Source organism: Mustela erminea, chromosome 3 (assembly GCF_009829155.1).
Source record: "Mustela erminea isolate mMusErm1 chromosome 3, mMusErm1.Pri, whole genome shotgun sequence".
Classification (NCBI taxonomy): Eukaryota; Metazoa; Chordata; class Mammalia; order Carnivora; family Mustelidae; genus Mustela; species Mustela erminea.
Window position 1 is genome coordinate 79741818 of NC_045616.1, and position 23602 is coordinate 79765419.

Consider the following 23602-nt stretch of genomic DNA (forward strand, 5'->3'; position numbering starts at 1 on the left):
CCATTATTCATATAATCAAAAGGTGTAAACAGCCCAACGTCTATCATCTGGTAAATAAAACGTATGTCCATGCAACAGAATATTGTCCAGCAATAAAAAAGATTAAAGAACTAACACATGCTATAAAATGGGATAAATTTGGTAAGCATTCTGCTAAATGAAGGAAGCCAGCCACAGAAGACCATAAAGTCTATTTTTAGGAAATGTCCAGAAAATAGACACAGAAAATAGATTAGTGGTTGCCTAGGGCTGGGGAAGGAGGGAATGGGGAAACTATTAAAGGGTCAGGAATTTCTTTTGGGTTCATCAAAATGGTCTAAAATTGACTCTGGTAATGCCTGCATGATTCTGTGAATATTCTAAAAACCACTGTTATGTACACTTTATTTATTTATTTGACAGAGATCACAAGTAGGCTGAGAGTCAGGCAGAGAGAGGAGGAAGCAGGCTTCCTGCTGAGCAGAGAGTCTGATGTGGGGCTCGATCCCAGGACCCTGGGATCATGACCTGAGCTGAAAGCACAGGCTTTAACCCACTGAGCCACCCAGGTGCCCCTGTTATGTACACTTTAAAAGGGTGAATTTTACGTATGTGAATTACATCTCAATAAAGCCATTAAAACAAACAAACAAACAAACAAACAAACAAACAAAAAACAACAGCCTAGTGTCTATGAAGAAAGCAACCAGAAAACCTTAGCACCTACATTTCAGTAAAAATATTAAGAGTGGTTTTGGAGTCACCCTCTGGGTCTAAATCCTAGCTCAACCACTTAACTAGCTGTGGGATCCAGCATGTTATTTAACCTCTGCATGACTCAGTTTCCTATCTGGAAAATGGGAGATGCTGGTAGGGCCTCCTTCACTCAGAAGTGGCTGCCCATAGGATTTTGCATAATTGAATGTTAAGGGGAACAAGTACAGTGATCACATTAGAGTTCAATAAATGTTAGCTATTATTTGTAGAGAACTCTAACACTTTTAAAGTACTCTTACAAACATTTTCTCAATTGGTAACACAAGTACTCGGGAAATTTACATTCCTTCTGCCTCAGTAAAATTTGAGCGTTTGTTTTTGGCACTGGGAACTCTTGATGTCTGTCACACTCTCTTGCCCCTCCTTTATTCCACGATGCCCAGGATGGATTCCTATTTCATTCTTGCTTTTACCTAATTTCTGCTAAGGTGTCAAGAAATAACGCTGAATAATGTGACCCAGCCAAGGAAACTTTTGTATTAAAAGAGAAATCTTAAGGGACGCCTGGGTGGCTCAGTTGGTTAAGCAGCTGCCTTCCACTCTCAGGTCATGATCCCAGCGTCCTGGGATCGAGTCCCACATTGGGCTCCTTGCTCAGCGGGGAGCCTGCTTCTCCCTCTGCCTCTGCCTGCCATTCTGTCTGCCTGTGCTCGCTCTCTCCCTCTCTCTCTCTGATAAATAAAATCTTAAAAAAAAAAAAAGAGAAATCTTAAAATCAAAGGAACTTGAGAATCTAAAGAAAAGGCAACTCTCCAATTGTATCCTTATGTATAATTATGTATTATTAGGGAGCCAGCCTGACCTGCCCACTCTATACTGGGATCTGATTTTTGTGATCTAATGAACAGCCTGTGATTTAATCTATGAATTTTGTCTATTTTAAAATTGGCCAAGGGGTACCTGACTGGCTAAGTCAGTACATCTCAGGGCTGTGAGTTAGAGTCCCATGTTGCGTGTAGATATTACTTAACAATATAATCTTAAAAAACAAATAGGCTGAAAAGTCTTAAGGCGCTCTTGGGTGGCTCAGTCAGGTAAGCTTCTGACTTTGGCTCAGGTCATGATCTCGGGGGCCTGTGATTAAGCCCTGTGTTGGGCTCCATGCTTAGTGGGGAGTCTGCTTTTCACTCAACCTCTGACCCTCCCCACTGCTCATGCTCTCTGTTTCTCTCTCAAATAAATAAAATCTTAAAAAAAAGTCTTAAAAATATAAGAATTCTCTCATATATACAATTTCTACTTCTTTTCTTTAGATTTGTTAGGCCTCATACTAATAAACTAAGATTCTAAAATTTCCTTTGAGAATTTTATTACAAAATGAAGCATCTTATTTTTTTTATTACAAAAGCAATGACTGTAAACAAAAAAAAGTAACACCCATGTTCCTCCTGCTTTGATGGCGACTTCCATTTTTGCATATATATATACAAATTATTTTACAATTTTATTTCTGAAAAAAAATTTTTTTTAAAGATTTTATTTATTTATTTGAGAGAGAGACAGTGAGAGAGAACATGAGCGAGGAGGTCAGAGGGAGAAGCAGACTCCCCATGGAGCTGGGAGCCCGATGTGGGACTCGATCCCGGGACTCCAGGATCATGACCCGAGCCGAAGGCAGCCGTCCAACCAACCGAGCCACCCAGGCGCCCCTGAAAAATTTTTTTAAAGATTTTATTTATTTATTCGACAGACAGAGATCACAAGCAGGCAGAGAGGCAGGCAGAGAGAGAGAGGAGGAAGCAGGCTCCTTGCTGAGCAGAGATCCCGTCGCGGGGCTCGATCCCAGGACCCCGGGATCATGACCCAAGCCGAAGGCAGAGGCTTCAACCTACTGAACCACCCAGGCGCCCCTATTTCTGAAATATTTTTTTAAAAAGTAAACTCTATACCCAGGGTGGGGCTCAAACTCATAACCTGGACATTAAGAATCAATCACATGTTCTAAGAACCATATAATTCTCTCAATAGGTGCAGAAAAGTCATTTGACAAAGTACAACATGTATTCATGATTTAAAAAAAACCAAAACAAAAACCTCCCAATTAAATAGGCTACAAATAAAATACCCACAGTTAATACCATCCTCAATGGGGAAAAACTGAGAGCTTTTCCTTTACAGTCAGGAGCAAGACAAGGATGTCTGTTCTCACCACTGCTAGAAGTCCTAGCCTCAGCAGATGACATGATACTCTATACAGAAAATGCAAAAGACGACCAAAAAATTGCTGGAACTGATCTATGGATTCAGTAAAGTTGCAGGATAAAAATCAACATACCAAAATTTGTTGCATTTCTGCACATCAATAATGTGGCAGCAGAAAGAGAAATGAAGGACTCAATCTCATTTACAACTGCACCAAAAACAATAAGATACCTAAGCATAAGCCTTACCAAAGAGGAAAAAGCTCTGCATTCTGTATTGTAGAAGACACAAAGAAATGGACAAATGTTCCATGCTAATGGATTGGAAAAAACAAATATTGTTAAAATGTCCATACTACCCAAAACCATCTACACATTTAATGCAATCCTTATCAAAATACCAACAGTATTTTTCACAGAGCTAGAACAAACAATCCTAAAACGTGTATGGAACCACCAAACACAGAAGTAAATTCAAAATGGATTGAAGACCTAAATGTGAGACAAGAAATAATCAAAATCCTAGAGGAGAATAGAGGTAGTAACCTCTTTGACATTGATGATAACAACTTATCAGTTAGGTCTTCTGAGGAAAGGAAAACAAAAGCACAAAGAAACTGTAGGGACTTCCAGATAAAAAGCTTCTGCACAGCAAAGGAAACAACAAAACTAAAAGGCAGCCTTTGGAATGGGAGAAGATATTTGCAAATGACATCTCAGATAAATGGTTAGTATCCAAAATATATAAAGCACCTATAAAACTGAACCACTAAAAATAATCCAGTTAAAAAATGGACAGAAGACATTCTTCCAAAGATGATATCCAGATGGCTAACAGACACATGAAAAGATGCTCAACATCACCCATCATCAGGGAAATGCAAATTAAAAGTACAGAATGGCTAAAGTTAACAGCACAGGAAAAACAGATATTGGAGAGGATGTGGAGAGAGGGGAAACTTCTTACACTATTGGTGGGAATGCAACTGGCGCAGCCACTTTGGAGAACAGTATGGAGGGTCCTCAAAAAGTTAAAAAGAGAACCACCCTAGGGCCCAGCAATTGCACTATTGGGTATTTACCCAGAGGATAAAAAATAAAATAGTGATTTGAAGGGATACATGCACCCAGATGCTCATAGTAGTGTTATCAACAATAGCCATACTATAGAAAGAGTCCAAATGTCCATTCACTGATGACAGACATATACATCATGGAATGGAATATTACTCAGCCATCAAGAAGAATGAAATCTTGCCATTTGCAATGATGTGGATGGAGCTAAGTGAAATAAGGCAGTCAGAGAAAGATACCATATGGTCTCCCTCATATTTGGAATTTAAGAAACAAAATGGATGAAAATGGGGAAGAAAAGAGAGGCAAACCAACAAACAGACTGTTAACAATAGAGAAACTGAGAGTGGCTGGTGGGGAGGTGGGTATGAGGGATGGGCTAACTGGTTTTTAAGGAGGGTATTTGTTGGGGTGAGCCCTGGGTATTGTACATAAGTGATGGATCACTAAATTCTACACCTGACACTAATATTATACTGTATGTTAACTAACTAGAATTTAAATAAAAACTTGAAAAAAAATATTATGGTGAAATACAACAACAGCAAAAAATCACATGTTCTACTGACTGAGCCAGCCAGGTGCCCCATATTTCTGAAATAGTTCAAAGACTCCATTTCATTATGTAGAGGTGGAAGGATTTATGTAACCAATACCCTGTGGCTGGATATTAACAAGTATGCATGGAATCATGAACATTCTACAGTTATTTCAAAAATAAACAAAATGCTAGGAAATTAGGGGAAGTAAGAGATTTCTTCCAATCTTTAGCCTCTGGGGCCTTTATGATGGTGGTACAGTTTGGAGTTTTATAATCAAAGATAAATATTGAAACCTGAGGATTCAGAGGAGGAGTAAACAAAGCATTGAGAAATAAGAATTGAAATTATTTAACCCTAGGTAGAAAACATTTACAGAGGACTACATACTTATTTATATAGAAAGAATATCCCATAGCCCCTTGCATTTTCATTATGCTACATTCACAGTCTACCAGTATTAGAATCATTGTTGTGTATGTCTGCACTTCTAGCCTGAGAGTACCAGAGGCATGATTTCCTTTCACTCTCTATTTACCCTGTAGTGTGTGCTTTTCGAAGAGTAAATGTCTGTTGAATGGAAGTTGAACACAATTATGACATCTCAAAGGAAGAGAGAGTGTAGATACTTCTGTCTTGCCCACAGCCACTTTCCTAATTTCCATAAACTTCTAAAGAAATTACCAGCCATACATCTCTGTAAACATCACTGGTTTGCTACTGTGTGCTCCTCATTTCCATGAAGAAGAAGAGCTTTGCCCCACTGCCTTACTCTAGTAAATCAGGCCCTTGCATATGAAATTACTGAAATGTAAACACACTCGTGTTGAAATTCTGACCCACTTGCTAATTTGAACTGTATGAAATGTTAACCAAATGCTTCTGTGTTTACACAGGTATATTTGCCTACTGGATAAGCATCAGTTGGAAGTGTTTCATTTAAGTGTGATGATCTGACCGTCTTATGGTGCAGCAGAAGGGCACATTCTCCTGAAGAGTTTTACAGTTTAGGTTTTCGGGGCACTCTTGGACTAAATATCTGAGCATAAAGCTGGGGAATTTCTATAGAAAAATTCAGAGCGGTAGCAGCCACAGCTGATGATCAATCCACATATGTATTCAAATTACGTGATCTCAAACTGGCAGTTGTCAAATTTTGCTAGGTTCTTGAGCAATAAGGTAACTGTAAATTTTCAGGTTGTTTGAATCACAATTTATCATATTTGGTGATAAAATAATTTAAGTGGCTTTTGCCACTAGGTCTGATTCTTGTGAGGGTTGGTTGGGGTTTGTTAACAGGAAACCAATTTTTTTTTTTTTTTAAAGATTTTGTTTATTTGAGAGACTGAGACAGAGATAGGCAAGAGAGGAAGAAGCAGTCTCCCCCATCCCAGAACCTAGCATCATGACCTGAGCCCAAGGTAGATGCTTAACCAACTGAGCCACTGAGCCACTCAGGTGCCCCCCCCACAAATATTCTTAATGAGATCTTCTTTCTTCTTCTGGTGGCAGGTAACAAAATAAAGTCTCTTATATAGTCAAGTCTCTGATTAATAAAGACAAACATCATATCTTATCTCCTTATATATTATATATATTATAAGCAGAAAAACAACTTCATAAACTATTTCCCAGCAAAATTGAGTATGTTGGAATTATGGTCCATTAAATACTCTTTTAAAATACCTCCTTTCTTTATTCCCCTGCCGAGGTTTGTATAAAAGTGCTTATAACGAATTTGAAGTGAGTGTGGCTAAATGCAGCTAGCATTCAAGAAGTTCTAGCTATTAGTTTTTTGTAAAAAAAAAACCCCAAAAACCAAAAAACAAAACCCCAGTATCTTAACATAAAAATTCACAAAGTAATGGGCCCAGTGACAATAATTTTGATCTCAAAAAGAAGGCGCGAACAATCAAAATGAAAGAAAAACAGCAATTAGGACTATGAAAGGCATCAGAATAACCAAAATGCATGCTATATTGTATTTCTTAAGTCTAATAATATAGTCCTATAGCTCCTGAATAAATTCCATACTGAACAGCGCTAATTACTCTTCCTTGTTCACAGCGCCACCTTCAGGAGAAAGAAGTTTCCTTAATTTAGTCCAAATGCATTCTTACTGGATTGAGCTAAATCAAGCACCTAAAGATCGGGCATACTATAGAAAATGTATGCTTTAGTTTAATCGGTTATCATAAGAATGTCTACTCTGATGCTTTCTACCTGGCTGTGTTCAATGCAGAAGACCACTCTGTGAGCTTTTAAATTTTGATGTGGGAAATTTAAAAAATGGATTAGAAATGAATGCATATGATCTCTAATTCATTTTCTTTTGGAACACCATACTTAGATCATAATACATAAGTCATGCAGTTCTTACATTATCACCAAGAGACTTAACAGTTCCCTTGTTATTTTGTTCCTTTAACCAGTTTCAGAAGGAAATACTCTATATTGCATAAAAACTAGAACTAAGCAATTACTTCTAGTACTTAAAATGGTACTCACTCCATGAATACTTGGTTGAAGAAGCTGAGGTAGGTCAGATTAACAACCTAGACAGGATAAGGGGGAAAGCTCCTAGAACTACTAGAACTGTCTAGAGCTAATATGGTAGCCACTAGCTACTGGGGACTTGAAATGCAGATGTGGATACTAGGAATTGAGATGTGCTATAAGTGTAGAATATACAAAGCATTCTGAAGACAATACAAAAAAATCAAATTTCTCATTTTTATATAGATTGCATGTAGAAATGATGTTTTGCATATATTAGGTTAAATGAAATATTTAATCTCACCTACTTATTTTTACTTTTTAAAATATGTCTACCAGGGGTGCCTGGGCAGCTCAGTTATTGTCTGCCTTTGGCTCAGGTCATGATCCCAAGGCCCCACATTGGGCTCTCTGCTCAGTGGGAAGCATGCTTCTCCCTCTCCCACTGCCTCTGCTTGTATTGCCCCTCTCACTGTCTCTGTCTCTGTCAAATAAATAAATATAATCTTAAAAAAATAAAATAAATTATGTCTATACCAGAAAGTTTAAAATTATATATATAGCTTGCATTATATTCCTATTGGGCTATGCTTTCTAGGGCATACAAATTAGTGTGGCAGCAGCGCCCATGACAGATTTACTAAGCACATATCATGTGCCTGGCTCATACTAGGGGCTGATAAACCTTCCAGGAAAAGTTCCAAGATCACTTGTGTTTTTACCTGGAAACTAAAGCCAGGAGATCAAATAATTGCCCCAGATATCAGAGCTAGTAAATGAAAGAGGGGATAGTCAAACCAAGTTTGTATAGACTCCATACAAAAAAAAAGAGCCCAAGTTCTTAATATCTACACTCTACTACCTCCTGGAATCATCTTTACTTGAAATAATAGAAATCAGAGCAGTGCAGAGAAAGGAGAGATTTGAATTCAGACTTTCAGTTCTGTAGCAGGGGAACTGAGGATAAGAGAAGTTAAATCACTCCAAGATTTCTTGTAGTAGAATCACATATAGTTTACTACCTGTTTTGGGGTGAGATGAATCATGATAAATCTTAATTGTTAAAACAAAACAAAAAACAGGATTCTAGGAGAGCAAATAAATTTAGGTGGGATATGGCCTGAAAAGTTAAATAAAAGAAGTAATGTTTCAATTAAAATCTGGAATAAGAACAGAAATTAACTAGATCAAGGAGGAGGAGCAATAGGAAGACTAAAAGACAGTTGACCCTTGAAAAACATGGTTTAAACTATATGCATTCACTTATACACAGTTTTTTTCTATAAAATCAGTACAGTAACATAAATGTATTCTCCTTATGATTTTCTTAACATTTTCTCTTCCTTGCTTACTTTATTATAAGAATATAGCCTATCACTCTTACAGCATACAAAATATGTATTAATCAACTGTTTATGTTATCAGTAAGGCTTCTGGTCAATAGTAATCTACTAGTAGTTGAGTTTTGGGGGGATCAAAGTAATACAAAGATTTTTGACCATTTTGGAGGCTGGCACCCTTAAGCCCTGCATTGCTCAAGGGTTAACTATATACACAGATCTCAAGGTGAAGAAGTATGGCTTCTTTAAAGAAAAGTCTTTACAAAAAGAATCCAAAGAGGCAGCTGGTTCGAGGTTAAGACTGGTGAGAAGGGCAGAGGCCAGATCATCCGGGGAATTTCAGGCCTTATGATGGTTCCAAAAGCAAAACTTCTGGCTCCAAAGTCTATGAACTTTTCACAACTCTATGCCAAAGAGGAGCAAAAAGACAAGATGAAAAACATTTTGTGTCATTCTGACTTTAAAGACTTTATAAAATTAACAAAAAAAAATCAAATTGGATTAGGAGCAGAAACTCTAAGATGGGTCTCCCATATTCCTGCATGTTTGTTAAATATACTAAGGATCCAAAGTCTGGACGACTTTTTAGCTAGTCTATCAGAACTGATTTGCACAAGCAGATTTGAGGGATGAGCTAACCTGTCCTTCTGGGAAAAAAGGACAGGCTTGCTTCTGCTTTCTATAAAAGCAGTGGATTCCCCAAGCTAAGCGTTCCTCTCCTCTTACGCAATTCATGGTGGGGCCAGCCATCCAAATGGGCCCTCTGCATTGCCCCTCTGGGATTTGGAGGCATGACGAATTGATGTAAATATGATGCTCTTGCTGTTTGCCACGTTGTGAGTAATAAAGTCCTTTTTCTCTGACCCAGCAGTCTTGTGTCTTCTACCAGCATCTATGAACCAGCAAGAGGCTAACTAACTTCCTAGATGGTAAATAGGATAAAATCAAACTCTAGACCTAAAAGGTTGTATCTAAATTACCAGCGGCCCCTGGAAAGTTTGAAAAAAGAAGGTATAAGAACAAGCAATCTTGAGAGGTAAGAAGGAACAAGTACTGATTTTTAAAAAAGATTTTTAAAAATTTGAGAGTAAGCGAGAGAGAGAGAGATAGCAGGAACAGGTGGAAAGAGGGAGGGAGAAATAGGCTTCTTGCTGAGCAGGGAGCCCCATGCAGGGCCTGAGCCGAAGGCAAACGCTTAACCGACTGAGCCACCCAGGCGCCCCCTGATTTTTAAATTAGTCAACTTTTTGCATAGGTTTATCTAAACTGCCCCCTCCACAACACTTTACTCTTTGGCTTTATAAAAAGAAGCCCTGGTTTTAGGGCTTAAGGCTCCAAACTGCTGTTGGTGGTATTCTGCTTCCTTCATGTTAATCTCTAGAAAGTTAACTTCTCATGTACAGGTGGGAATGGTTTCCGGGGGCTTCAGGATGGCTGTGATCAGACAGTGAAAGAGTGAATGGCTCTGATTTCAGGCAGAGTTTCCCAGTTGGGGGGGTACAAAGTGGAGGTCACTTTGGTGGGTAATTTGTGAACTTTATGATACAGAGGAGAGAAATATGTTAGCATTCCCTCAGGCTACTCTCTCCTCATTTTGCAGTCAGACTTTTTATGGTAAGGAGTAACCTGACCAAAATCACAGGGTAAGTGGCAGAGTGGAATTCCACAGCTCTTTGTTCACCTCTCCAGTTCCATTCCACATCTCCAGAATCACCCGCAAGTCATAGCGATTATGTGGTACTGACGTACAAGCTCACATCTAGGGGGATAAACAAGAATTCCATTCACTTACAATTGTAGATATGTAACTGTCCAGAGTAAGATCATTTTCATTTCAGGGGTAAGACTTTCTGGACTTAAGCTTAAGTCATGAATCAAGAAGTTGGTTGCTTGCGACGCCCGAGTGGCTCAGTGGGTTAAGCCACTGCCTTCAGCTCAGGCCATGATCTCAGGGTCCTGGGATTGAGTCCTGGGATTGAGTCCTGTATTGGGCTCAACAGGGAGCCTGCTTTTCTCTCTGCCTCTGCCTGCCTCTCTCTGCCTCCTGGTGAGCTTTCTCTCTGACAAATAAATAAAATCTTCAAAAAAAAAAAAAGTTGTTGCTTGGTGAGCACAAAATTGGAACACATTTAAATATATATTCTCTAGTGACATAACCCTCAAACTAGAGTGGACATATGGATGCCCCTTGATTTAGTGTATTACTATTTAGAGAATGGGATTGGAGTTTAGAATTTGTTCACTTATATTTCTTGACCACCTGCTAGGTGTCAGACACCTACTGTGTGTAGGCCCTGGACCTAAGGATAAAAGCCTCTGGACAAGTGCTTTATAGAGACATATTTATTATCTGAATACTCTTTTAAATTAGCCATCTAAGTGTTATTACCTCATCTCAAAGGAAAGATTTTATACTTTCAGGCGTCTTATATTATCTCTCTTGATCCTCATCATGAATCAGTATAGAGGATACTAATTACCATACTTTACAGAAAGGAGCCTGAGACTTAAAGGGATGAACTAACACGCTTCAAGGCACACAATTAGCAAGTGGCAGGCCTCGGAAGACTCAGATCTACCTTACTCCATGCACCTTCACTTTCCACTTCACCCTTTTACTCATAATTTTCTTACACTTGGGTTTATCACCTTCTAAGCATAGCCACATTAAGGCCTTTATTTTCGGACTCTATAATCCTCATTCCATGATTGGGGGGGAAGGGCCTAATCTCATCTACAAATCAATTCAGCAAACAGACATTGAATATGAACTATGTATAAAGCTTAACTATGCGTAAAGCACTGAGACATTCTCTGGAGGACACAGAGATGAAAAAGACAAGATCCTTGTATTCCTGGAGCTTCCAATATACTGCACACAAATATATAAGCTGGAATTCAGCTGAGTAAAGATACAAACAAAATGCTATGGGAACACAAGGGAGAGAAAAAACAAGAATTCAGGACATTTGAGAAGGGTTTTGGAACAAGGAACTGAAATTTCAAGGATAAGATTGTTAGAAGATAGGAAAAAAAAGTCCTCAAGAGTAAGGTAGCCTGGGAGCAGGGACGATGACTTAGGGGCTCAGTTGTTTTAGCATGAGACCCTTACTGGGTGTAGAGATTCCTTAAAAGCAAACAATAAAAAGCGAGTTAGCCTGAAAGCAGGAGAGTGCTAGCCTTCATCTACACTGTGGGGAACAGAAGATACTGGCAGAAGAAGATACTGGTATTGTGGCAGGTGATGCAAGAAAGGCTGAAGTTAAACTGAAGAGGGCTTGTATGTGACCTAGAAGGTTTGGGACTGAATTCTGTGTAGGAAAGATTCTTGCAGGGATTTGAGCAGGGCAGAAATGCAATTAGCTAAAGATAATGCGTAATAGCTTTTTACAGCTTTATCACTGGATTTTCACTGCTTTACAGGGTGCATGGAACTTGCACTGTGCAAATAAACATGTTAAAGGAATGGACTCAGTTGATATGGAATTATCGATTAGGTTACTGTAATAGATCAAGAAGAGGCAGATGCAATCAGTGCTGAGGTGAAAATGACTGCCTTTGATATCTGGGTTTGGGCTTATGGGGAGGGGAAGTGTTAAAGAAGGCTGACTTTAATTCTGTTCCACCGGGAGGGTGGGGGATATTGGGAACAGGCTGGTTGAAGGGGGGAACATGGTTTGGGGAGAAGAGGAATAAGGAAAGTCTCAATTCTGTTTTGGATTATGTTGTGCTTCAAGTGCTGGTAAGAGATCTAGTAAAAGGATTTGCACGCATTCATGAGCCTTTATTTCTTGAGGCGGCACCATGTTCATATGCTTGACTTCATCCCTGGTTTTATACAGATTTGTACTGAAATCAGGTTGATATTTTCCTTTCATCCCATAAAATTGTGGAGGTAAATACCTTAGCAGCCTATGCAAGAGCTACCCTAAGCAGCAACAGAAGGGGGAAATGCATTAAAGCAGTTAGGCAGTTGGAGGTGAAGTGATCTTCTGATTTCATGCTTTAAGCTGGGCAAATGTTACCCTTCACCTTAGGTAAAAATAGATGGAGGAATATATTTTAAAGATACACATTTTAAAGGACAGACCCTGTATTTAGAAACGAGGTAGTAACGGAAAAATATGCATGTACCTAAAGTAATAAGTCAATGTAACCAGAGGTGAGGTGGTATTTATTCTTCTGATTGAGGCTTTTACTCACTAGAACCTTCACAAGTTGTCTTTCGAGCCCTGCTGGTTTTATAAGGGAGTCATTCCTTCCTTCCCAAGCGGTATTTTGAGCTATATATATGGGAGTGGTGGAGGTGGGGAGACATGCTCAGACAGATTATCAGTCCAGAACACGATGCTCTCCTTCCCTTCCTTTCCCCAAACTTCATGGCCAACGTCCCGACTCTCCCACGGCACCCGGTCTTCCCCCTGTCCCACGTGACTGGAGATGTATTGATCCCGCCAGGAGTGGCGCTCTCCCCCAAGTCCTGCCTGGCAGGCACGTGCCCCAGGGGCGGTTGCAGAGCCCAGCAACGGTCCCTTTTGTCCAGTAGGCGGGCGCCGGAGCGGGTCTGGCCCGCGCGGGAGGTGGGGCGCGAGTCGGGGGCGGGCTGGAGCGCGCCAGGTGGGGGCGCGAGCCCACCCGGAGAAGCGGCGATGCTAGGGGGTGTGAAAACCGACAGTTGGAGTTGGGGATGGGGAAGCTCTCCGGTTTGCAACTGAATGCGGTGAAGCAGAAAAAGCAAGTTGCAAAACGATTAAGTGTAGTGAGATCGCATTTACGTTGGAAGGTTCACAGCGCCCAAATCTCATTTACATACATTTCTGTATGTAAATGCATTGGAAATGGTCTGATAGCAGCTCTGGGGGAAAGGAGTAAGCTGGGAGGGTGGATGAAGGGAGCTGACTTTGTACATTGTGTATTTTTGAGATATGTAACATTATTATTTGGAAAATGTGATCATGTAATTGAAAAAATATCTGCATTTGGGAAGCTTTGGATATCTTCTTGCTTCCCATCGGTAGGGAACTGCTCAGACTCTCAAAGCACCCGCAAGATAGCAGTCAAGAAAAGTGTTTTCACGTTGGCCTCTTCTCCCTTCTCCCTGCTTCATCTCTTTTCCTCCTCAACTTCTTATTCCAAATCCTTTGAATTGACCTTGGCCTTCGCAGAGGAATCTTCTTGACAGCCCTGTTCTTATCACAGATCTGCAAAACGCACTCACAAAGAGCAAACGTCTTGAAGATGGTACATTACAGACACATAAACCGATGAATTAGGCATTACTCCTAAACTGTATTTGATAAAAATTAAGATAAAATGTTTACAGGATATTTCTATTTTCTCCTAAAAACTTACGCTGTACTAATTTCTATTCATTCTATCATTTCTATTCATATGACCACATATTGCTTCTCATTCCTAAGTTTTACTTTGACATAATTTGACTTAGAAAAATGTTACCAAAATGGTACAAATAATTCCTTCATGTCCTTCACACAGCTTCCTGATATGAACATTTAATACAACTAGAGCACAATGATTATAAGTATGAAATAAGCATTACTACTCCTATGTTAACTAATCTACAAATGTTACTCAAATTTCTGCAATCATCCAACAAATGCCTGTTTCCCCACTTTGGTCCAGGCTTCAGTCCAGGATCTTACAGTGCATGTGTCATGTTTAGATAGATACTTCTGATCTGTAATAATTTCTGTTTTTCTTTTTCATGATGACACTTTTGAAGAGTACTACTGGCCATTTATTTTGTGAATATTCTTTCATTTGGTTTGTTTAGCATTTTCTCATTGTTAAATGCATGTTATTGTTTAGTTAATTAATTTGGCAAGGATGTCACAGAAGTTATGTTGTGCCCTTCCCAATGTGTCCTATCAGGAGGCACAAGATGTCAATGTGTCATTAATGGTGAGGTTAACTTATTACTTGGTTGAGGTGGAGGCTGCCAGATTTGTCCAATGAAAAGTTGTAATTTTCCTTTTCGAATTGGATCACAGGAGGCAACCCCCTCATCATATGTACACCAGCTTTACTATTCATGGTTCTCAACCGCCACAGTTAGTACTGTGCCAATGGTGATTTTTCTATTTCCATCACTCCTGTTAAATTTTAATATGAATATTTAAATGCACAATAACTTCTTAAAGGAAAATACTTGGCTTTTACTTTTCTGTTTTAACCTAGGGGGAAAAAGCATTTGGAGGCTGTGTGATATGTTGTGGAACTAGTAGCTAAATGGAATTTATAAATTGCATTACAGATAAAGTGAATTTTATTTTATTTTATTATTTTTTTTAAAGATTTTATTTATTTATTTGACAGACAGAGATCACAAGTAGGCAGAGAGGCAGGCAGAGAGAGGAGGAAGCAGGCTCCCTGCAGAGCAGAAAGCGCGATGCGGGGCTCGATCCCAGGACCCTGGGATCATGACCTGAGCTGAAGACAGAGGCTTAACCCACTGAGCCACCCAGGTGCCCCTAAAGTGAATTTTAAAAGAGTATTTCACTATTTTTAGTACTTGTAAGGAGATGGATTCTAAAATCACAGTTTACCTGGGTTTACAAGATCATAAATTGGCTTTTATTACTCCTGTGTTTATGCCCATTCTCATAAGTGGTACACGTAAAATGATACTTAGAAGTAGAACAAAAAGTCTCCCATATTATTTCCAATATGCTGCTAATTTTAGCTGGCATTTGCAAAACTGTTCTTTAAATTAACAATACATTTGACTCTCAGCCAATATTTCACTTTATTTAGCCTCAATGTTTGCTGAAAGGATTTACTGGAAGTTGAATAGACTATAAGAAAGGTAAAATTCTTGTGGGTGAACTTACAGATCTTTCAGTCCATGGGTTATTTGACTACCAAGCATTTTGATAAATCTCATCTGATTGTTACCCTGTGCAGCACTTTCCCTAACCTTTATCATTGCAGACGGAAAACTGGTTCAAGATTGGGTCTCAGCCTTGATGTCAATTTTCCTTGCTTTCCGTAAGAAGGAAACAAGAGAGTGAATTTATTTATTTTTAAATCATTGACCCTTTTGAGTATCTGATGTCTTTGAATCCTTTCCAGGAAAATGCCCAAACCCACAGGTTGCATTAAAGGGAAAGGAATCCAGTGTCAAATGGGAGAAGGTAGGGAGGAGGTTACTGGAAGGGAGAAGCTGGGTGCCAGTCTGTCAGAGGTTCCCCAGTTTCCCCTCCTGCCATATGGCACAGCCAGCTTCCCTTGGCAGCTTAGGTGGGGCTGCTGAGGCTGCACAGCCCATCTGGCTCCTTGTCATTTCCCTCGAAACCCCTCCCTAAACCCCCCAAATCATCCTCTCCTTCCTGATTTAGCCCCCAGTCTGCTCAGCTTTCCTGCTGGCTCTGCAATCCTCCTGAGGTGCTCCTTGTCGCCAGCCTTCACCTATGCCTTCATCTCGCTCACCAACCTCGTTAGGGAAGAGAGCTGAGAAGCACAAGTGAGAGAACCTGGCCCCTTCCAAATGGCAACAGCAGAGACCTTACTGAATCAATGTGATGGCTCCCCTTTCTCATGAGCACAGAAATCTTGCCACGTTTTCCTGCCTATTTGAAAAATGGAGCGAGAGCTGATAAACACGTTGGGGGAACACGTCAGTGTTTTTTTTTTTTTTCAGTTTTTTTTTTTTTTTTTTTGATCAGTGGTTTACACAAACGGTGAATATTATTACCAATGCAGAGGAGGCCCCGTTATAACGAACCTTTTTCTCCCCCCACCTTGAAAATGGAAAGAACGTGAACTCACAGAACCCGCTTCTTCGCCCGCCAACCCTCTCCTCTCCTGCTGGTGTGACGGCCCTGGGCGCCTGGCCCAGATCAGGCCCGCCACGGCTCGCGGCAAAGCTTGGCGCTTCTGTGCGCGCGTCTGCGGACAAAGAGCAGGCGGCGGCGGCGCAGGGCGGCCAGCCGGGAGGTGGAGGCGGGCAACGCAGCGCGCTGGGGGAATCCCTTCCGCATTTTTACGTCACCGCAGCGCTGGCCAATGAGAAGCGGGACGGGGGGGATTCCCGCTCCGGCTACCGCCCAGCCGGCTTTTTAAACGGTACTCTGGGGAATGCCGTCTAGGAGCAGTGGGAGGAATGGGGGAAATGAAAATTAAGGGTGAAAAATGATGGTCCCTGGGGGGAGGAGGGGGTGGTGAGACTCTAGATGTTTGACGATTAGGCGTCAAGACCGACTTAGAGCTGGGGGGGAAACCAGAGCCGATCCGGCGGGGGAAGCCAAACTCTAGGTAGGGGGAAGTTCTGCGGAGATGGAGTGGAAACTGGAGCGCACCGCCCCGCGGAGGGTCCGGACAGAAGAAGAGATGCTGTGGGTGAGTGATGTCTTTTTATTTCCCAGGGACTTCTCGTCGAAGGCACTGTTTATAATACCTATTTAGGACCAAGATGTAGCATAAAACTCTAAATCCTGATCTTGCATTTTGCGATCTGTAGTTTAGTTGTATACCGGAGGTGCTTGCTTGCTAAAGAAAAAAGTAAATGCAGCCGGACAAGCTGAGGATGTATAAACATCCCACGCCTAGCATTATGATTTTTAAAAATAATTTTTCTCTCTATATGTTGTCTGTATTTTCGAAGGAGAATGTCATGCGGGTGTTTGCCAAAGACCTGAAGCAGAAGAGAAATCCACGTTCTTCCAAGGTGAGTATCTAGGGCTTGCTCTAGTTCTTTTAATTCTGATCTTGAACAAAATAACTTTTCCTAAAGAAGATATTTGTTGGAAGTGGTCTGAAGATATGAAAATTTTAAAAAATCAATCTCCTAAGATATCACTAACTACAGAGTCTAATTATACACTCCCCTGCCCCCTATTTCTGTAAGATGTTGAAGATCCCTGGAAGTGGTAATCATTTGTATACCGCTGGTGCTTTCTAGTTTTTGCCTCAACAGGAAAGCATGAATGTATCAGGTAGGCAGTGCATTGCTAGCTGGCTGTTAATTTTAACAGTTGCTTGTTGCGCTTGCCATTGTTGCAGGTAAGCTTGCCTCCCAAAAAAGGGGAAATGGTGCCATCTTGTGGATAACCGGAGAAGTGGCCTAATTGATGGTCTGTCCTTCCCTTAGCAATTTAAAGTTGATCCAATATAGTACTTTTTCTCCTTGAAAGTCTGACGTCAAAGGCCCTGTAACTTCTCTTGTAAGCAGCGTAAAAATAAAACAAGTCCATGTGAGTTTTTCTTCTTTTCCCCACATAAACAGCCCTCATATGCTTTATTTTTAAAAAATATTTTATTTATTTGACAGATCACAAGTAGGCAGAGAGGCAGGTGGGGGGGGGGGAACAGGCTCCCCTCTGAGCAGAGAGCCGGATGTGGGGCTCGATCCCAGGGCCTTGGGATCATGACCTGAGCCGAAGGCAGAGGCTTTAACCCACTGAGCCACCCAGGCACCCCCCCATATGCTTTAAATCTCTCACTATCACCATTCACCTTGCCTTCTCTCTACCCCAAATTGTTCTTATTCCTTTAGACTTTCCTCATAGATTCTAGTTTCAAACCCATCAACCTTTTTAACAGATTTTTCTTATAATTTAAAATTTTCAGTATTTCAGTGGTGTTACAATAAATCAAACACAAAATGGCTCTTTAAGAATGCAATGACTATGGGCACCTGGGTGGCTCAGTGGGTTAAGCCACTGCCTTCGGCTCAGGTCATGATCTCAGGGTCCTGGGATCAAGTCCCGCATCGGGCTCTCTGCTCAGCAGGGGCCTGCTTCCCTTCCTCTCTCTCTGCCTGCCTCTCTGCCTACTTGTGATCTCTGTCTGTCAAATAAATAAATAAAATCTTTAAAAAAAAAAAAGAATGCAATGACTAATGTTATTTATAGTGGGAGACGATGAACGACAGTTTTAAGTCCTTACATTCCCTAAATACTTTAATATTGATTTTTCCCCCCTCCAAAATAGCTGCAGTTTTGTTTTTTGCCCAGCTTATGTATTGCCAGGACTCCTAAATATTTTGCTGCCTAATACAGACAAGTGGTCTTTAGGTCGGTAAATAGAAATAATTGGAAAAGCTACAGTTAAGTATAACTTGGTTATTTCACATGTACCATAGTTTGATATCCAGGCATTTACTTGAGAATAACTAAATGCAAGTATTCTGAGAGTTTTCCTTTTTAAGTTTTTATGATTTAAAAATAATGTTTTTATATTTTATAACGGTTTTGGAGGAACAAGTTTTGTTTATAAATTTTCTTTTATGGGACTCTTAAGATTACCATTGTGCCAGTGTTTCACGTTGCAAATTAGCTTCAGTGATGTCATGGGCTATGACAAGCAGGAGTGACCTGAGTCAGGTAGGCAGTGTGTTGTTAGCTGGCTGCTTTGGGTCAGTACGGCAGCCACAACTACCCTGCCACTTGCTTCTGGATAAATTCTTCTCGTTAACAAGCTGTACTAGTTACCTGTGTGTGATGGGTTGGCAGTGTATTGTTAGCTGGTTGAATATATGAATGGCATCAGCTAACATGCAACTGCTCTCTTATTGCATATACAATGGACATCAGCATATAATTAATTCTGTAATTAGTGTATGTGTATGCGTGTATGTGTATACTTTTTGCTATGAACCAGGACACTAGTTACCATAATACTCATAATTGCTATTCCGTTACTCAATAATAATACAGTAGAAAGCTTTATAAATAATGAAGAAATCAATACAATTAATTCTTTAAAAATTTCCCAGGTAAGGGGCTCCTGGGTGGCTCAGTTGGTTGGGCAACTGCCTTCGGCTCAGGTCACGGTCCCGGAGTCCCGGGATCGAGTCCCGCATCAGGCTCCCAGCTCCATGGGGAGTCTGCTTCTCCCTCTGACCTTCTCACTTCTCATGCTCTCTCTCACTGTCTCTCTCTCAACTAAATAAATAAAAATCTTTAAAAAAAATTTCCCAGGTAATATTTTTGGAGGTCTGGGTACACAGTATGAAAGTACTTGTGATGTGGTGTATATATTTTTAATATAAGATTTAGAATACAATGACAATTTGAAATGGAAAGCCTAAAATGTTTTCCCAAGTTTTCTACTGAATCTTTAGTATTCTCTCTAAATAATCGGTTTCTTTCTTTTTTTTTTTTTTTCTTTTTAAAGATTTTGTTTATTTAACAGATAGAGATCACAAGTAGGCAGAGAGGCAGGCAGAGAGAGAGAGAGAGGAGGAAGCAGGCTCCCCACTGAGCAGAGAGCTGGATGCGGGCTCGATCCCGCGACCCTGGAATCGTGACCCGAGCCGAAGGCAGAGGCTTTAACACACTGAGGCACGCAGGCGCCCCGATAATCAGTTTCTTAATACGACCTCAGAGCAGGTTTTTAAAACCATGTGTATATACCAGCTGAATGGAGAATTGGGGTAACTTTCAAGATGAGTCAGTCAACTCCAACATTTTCACTTGAAGTACCAAGAAAATTGGAAGTTTTGGGGTGGGGATGGAGTTTAATAGTTGTAGGATTTGCTTCAGTTATTCATCTTCTGTGAAGTCACAGACTCATAAAATATTTGGAGTAGTACATGAAATTTAGCTTGTGAAGAGGGAAGAATTGACTGTATAATATGCTTTAAAATATTTTCTGATTCCTTTGGGGGCCCATGCAACTGGCTCATGCAACAATGTCAAGTATGTGCTGGGTCCCAGACATACAGTGACATATGTGTTCTCATGTGGACATATGCAGCAAGTTCATGGAACTGACTTAGGTGGTCTGGTCAATTAGTCATATTCTAAGTGAGATGTAAGAAATATATTACAGGGGCGCCTGGGTGGCTCAGTGGGCTAAAGCCTCTACTTTCAGCTCAGGTCATGATCCCAGGGTCCTGGGATCAAGCCCCGCATCTGGCTCTCTGCTCAGCGGGGAGCCTGCTTCCTCCTCTCTCTCTGCCTGTCTCTCAGCCTACTTGTGATCTCTGTCAAATAAATAAATAAAATATTTAAAAAAAAGACCTATATTACAATCTACTCTACTGGATTATAATTACAATTTTAATTCTTATTTTAAGTTTAAACATGTAAATCATGGGAGATAGATGCCTATAATTGGATTCTTTATGCATTTTGCTACTTTCACATCTATTCTCTTTTCATTGTTGCCCATTATCATTTTAGTTTCAGCATTTTTAAAGGATCCTTTCTACATAAATATTATTTTCATTTTCTTTTTTCTTAAAAGGTTAAATTTCAGTGTGTTCTTTTTTATGGAAAGTCTTTGACCTGTTGATAAAAATAAAACCTACTAAATTAAGAAGGCTTGGCCTTTGTGTTTTAATTTTTTTTAACTAAAGAACAAGACATAAAATGCCAACATTCATACTCAATAATCAATACATTCCATTCCATATTATTGAGATGATAAGAAAGAAGGGAAAGACTGGAACACAATAAAGAGAAATTAAGGAGATCCGTGGGTAAGGAGGAGAATGACTATGTAAATTCAAAAGAAGAGGAATACGAGGGAAAGAGAGGGATCCATACTTGGGACATCAAAGCTGCTCTTCATTCCCCCCAAGTGTTAGCAGTTCAGCAAAGGGGAGGAAGAGAAGAGTGGGGAACAGTATGGGGTGTTAGTTTCTAGGCATGACAGTTATTAGAATTTTATTATTCTGTGGGAAAGATGAAATCCAGGTAAGGAATAAACACGGACATAGTGTCCACATATTGTCTCCACCTAAATATACCATTTTTCTTTCAAAGGAACACCACAAAGGACATAATATTTTGTATAGGGATCACTCAAGACTTTTTACCTTGTTCAAGGTAGTCTTCTGAAACAGTAAACGTGTTGAAACACACAAAAAAACAGGTTTTTTTTTTTCCTTCTGAGGCCTTGTCTACATTTTTTTTTTACTGTAGTATTTTCCTACTTGAGGTTACCTAAAGAAGATCCAGTGAAGTCATTAGATTTTACTGTCATTAGCATATTGTTAAAAGCTTTTCATATTTCAGTAACTGTATTTCCACATATTCATATAGCCTACATAAATTGTACATAATAAAAATAAATAATATATAATAAGTTTTTGCTCTAGATACATCTCTTAGGAGACCCTTATGATAACCTAACAAGTCTGATTTTTAAGAATTTTGGTGTCCTAGAGCCCACTGATAGTGGGTTGTGAGAAATGATTGTTAAATTTTCAGAAATTTGGCATGCTAGTTAAGCCATTGGTAGATGGAAGTTGGCCACGTGGGAGCATTTAAACCATGGAAACTGGCAAGTGCTGCAAATTGGGACCCCTCTTCCAGAGATGTGATGGTTATCAGCCACTGGGTATATGCTATCTATTCCATAATTACTAGGAACTGTATATAGCTACCTCTGTACATACTATGGATATTAATTAGTAAGTATTTTAAAAAATGAAGTCTGACTTTCAGGATACATCTCAGGAAAATTCATATTTACTCCAGTCTCCAACACCATGGCTATATGTGCCATGAGATGAAGACTGGGAGTTAGAATGAAGTACTCCTTCCCACCTTCCCAATAAGCCAAACTTCAAGCCTATGCATTATCACAATTAAATGCATTTGATTTTGTCCCTTTGTCATAATGGCCACTGAATACCCTTTGATGGGATGCCAGCTGTTTTCTGTTATACTCCTCAATTTAGATAGGAGTCTGTGTCTCGGGCTTTTTGATGCCAAGACAGGGAAGATCTGCTCAGTTCAAGAAAGCTACATTTTTTCCCTCTGTATGTGTGTACCTGGTGGAATTCACATAAGACATTGGAGTTATGGGTAGCAGGACATCAGCAAATAGCTCCACACCCTCTTTTAGCACAGACAGACTCATCGTTACGGAACCTTGAATGGACACCCACTTGACACACTTTCAAATCCCCACCTGCCTTCTCTGCATACCCAAAGGACAAGGGGAGAGAATCAAGCACTGACTATAGTAGATACCGTAGGCTGAATAAAGCAACCAGGATTGGAGATCTGTAACTGAAAACCCACTTTATATGGCTTTGGAGAACAAGTGACTTTGGGCAGGATGGACATCTCAACTGCATTCACCAGGACAGTCCTGGTTGGTCCCCAGGGCAGCATTATTAGCGTCGGACAGTGGGGTGTCTACACAGCCTGCGTAGGGCTAGCGTATACACTTCTACTCATACCCTAACATGAGCACACAAAACACTGAAGCAGCCCTGTGGCACTTGTCCCAGGGCAAGAGTGCTCTGGGAGCAACACTTGGAGAGTTTGCCCTGAACAAAATTTTGCTGAGAGGCTCAGAATTCAAACTGCTTCTACACTCTTGGGGGCAAAATCGCAAAAGACAGATAGGCTTGTTTGAGGGCTTCTATTTCTTCAAAAACAATTCAGATCAGTACTGATTCCATTCCTGATCACTGAAGACACCTTGTTAAGCATGGTTCTTGACTGGTGGAGCTGGAAGGAACTCTTTGTTCAGTCTGACCTCAACTTATGGCTGAGCAAATCTAAAAGTAGTCTAGTGACTTGCCCAAGATCATATGACTGGTGAAGGGGACAAGCAGGTCTGCTGACATACTAACCTGCCATTCTTGAATCTATCCTTGTAAATCTTCTTGACCTCTAATAGAAACTGTACCCCCAACTGTGGGTGTTTGGACATATACTTTGAAGCAGAAGGTGATCCAAGAAATAAATTTTTGGTTTCTCCAAGAACTTTAAACACTTGTACAGAACTATATACTGAGGTGGCATTACTGACTTCACCATAAAAAACCCTCTTCACTTTCATTAATCAGGTCAGAATTTGGGAGCCATGGCTATTGAGATTGGGTCTTCCTTCTTAGCCAAATTTTACATGATTGCCTTTCCCTTTTTTTCTTCTGCCCTATTGAATTCATGAAATGAATATCTAGTCTTCACCAACTTGGCAGGTTGCTCTGTTAGTCAATAATTATAAGACTGACAACATAAAAGTTAATGACTTTGGGAGATGAAGCATTTTGTGGCTCTATCAAAGGGTTCGGTGACTGCTGATGTTTAAGGCTGTTGTGACTGCAAACCTCCTTTGTTTACATTCAGACCTTTAAAGATTCAGAGTTGAGTCTTAATGTTTCAGCTGTCAGAATGATGTGGCATGGAATTCTTTCCAAATGGCTGATCTAGTCTGAATATATGAGCAACCAAAATTATTATACCAAGAATTGAGCTAAATCATCAAATACTGTCTTTTTCTTACACTTAGGATTTTCATTCAGAAATAAAGCCTGCAATTCAACTAT

General features: G+C 40.1%; 1 protein-coding gene across 1 annotated transcript in view; it reads left to right on the forward strand.

The window, feature by feature from the left end:
- Positions 1 to 16031: 16031 nt before the first annotated feature.
- CDC20B (cell division cycle 20B) overlaps positions 16032 to 23602 on the forward strand; it is a 44277-nt gene continuing 36706 nt past the window's right edge. The window contains exons 1-2 of the mRNA XM_032336236.1: positions 16032 to 16704; positions 16970 to 17032. Of these exons, the coding sequence (XP_032192127.1) occupies positions 16642 to 16704; positions 16970 to 17032 (126 nt within the window). The 5' untranslated portion in view covers positions 16032 to 16641. The remainder of the gene's footprint in view (positions 16705 to 16969; positions 17033 to 23602) is intronic.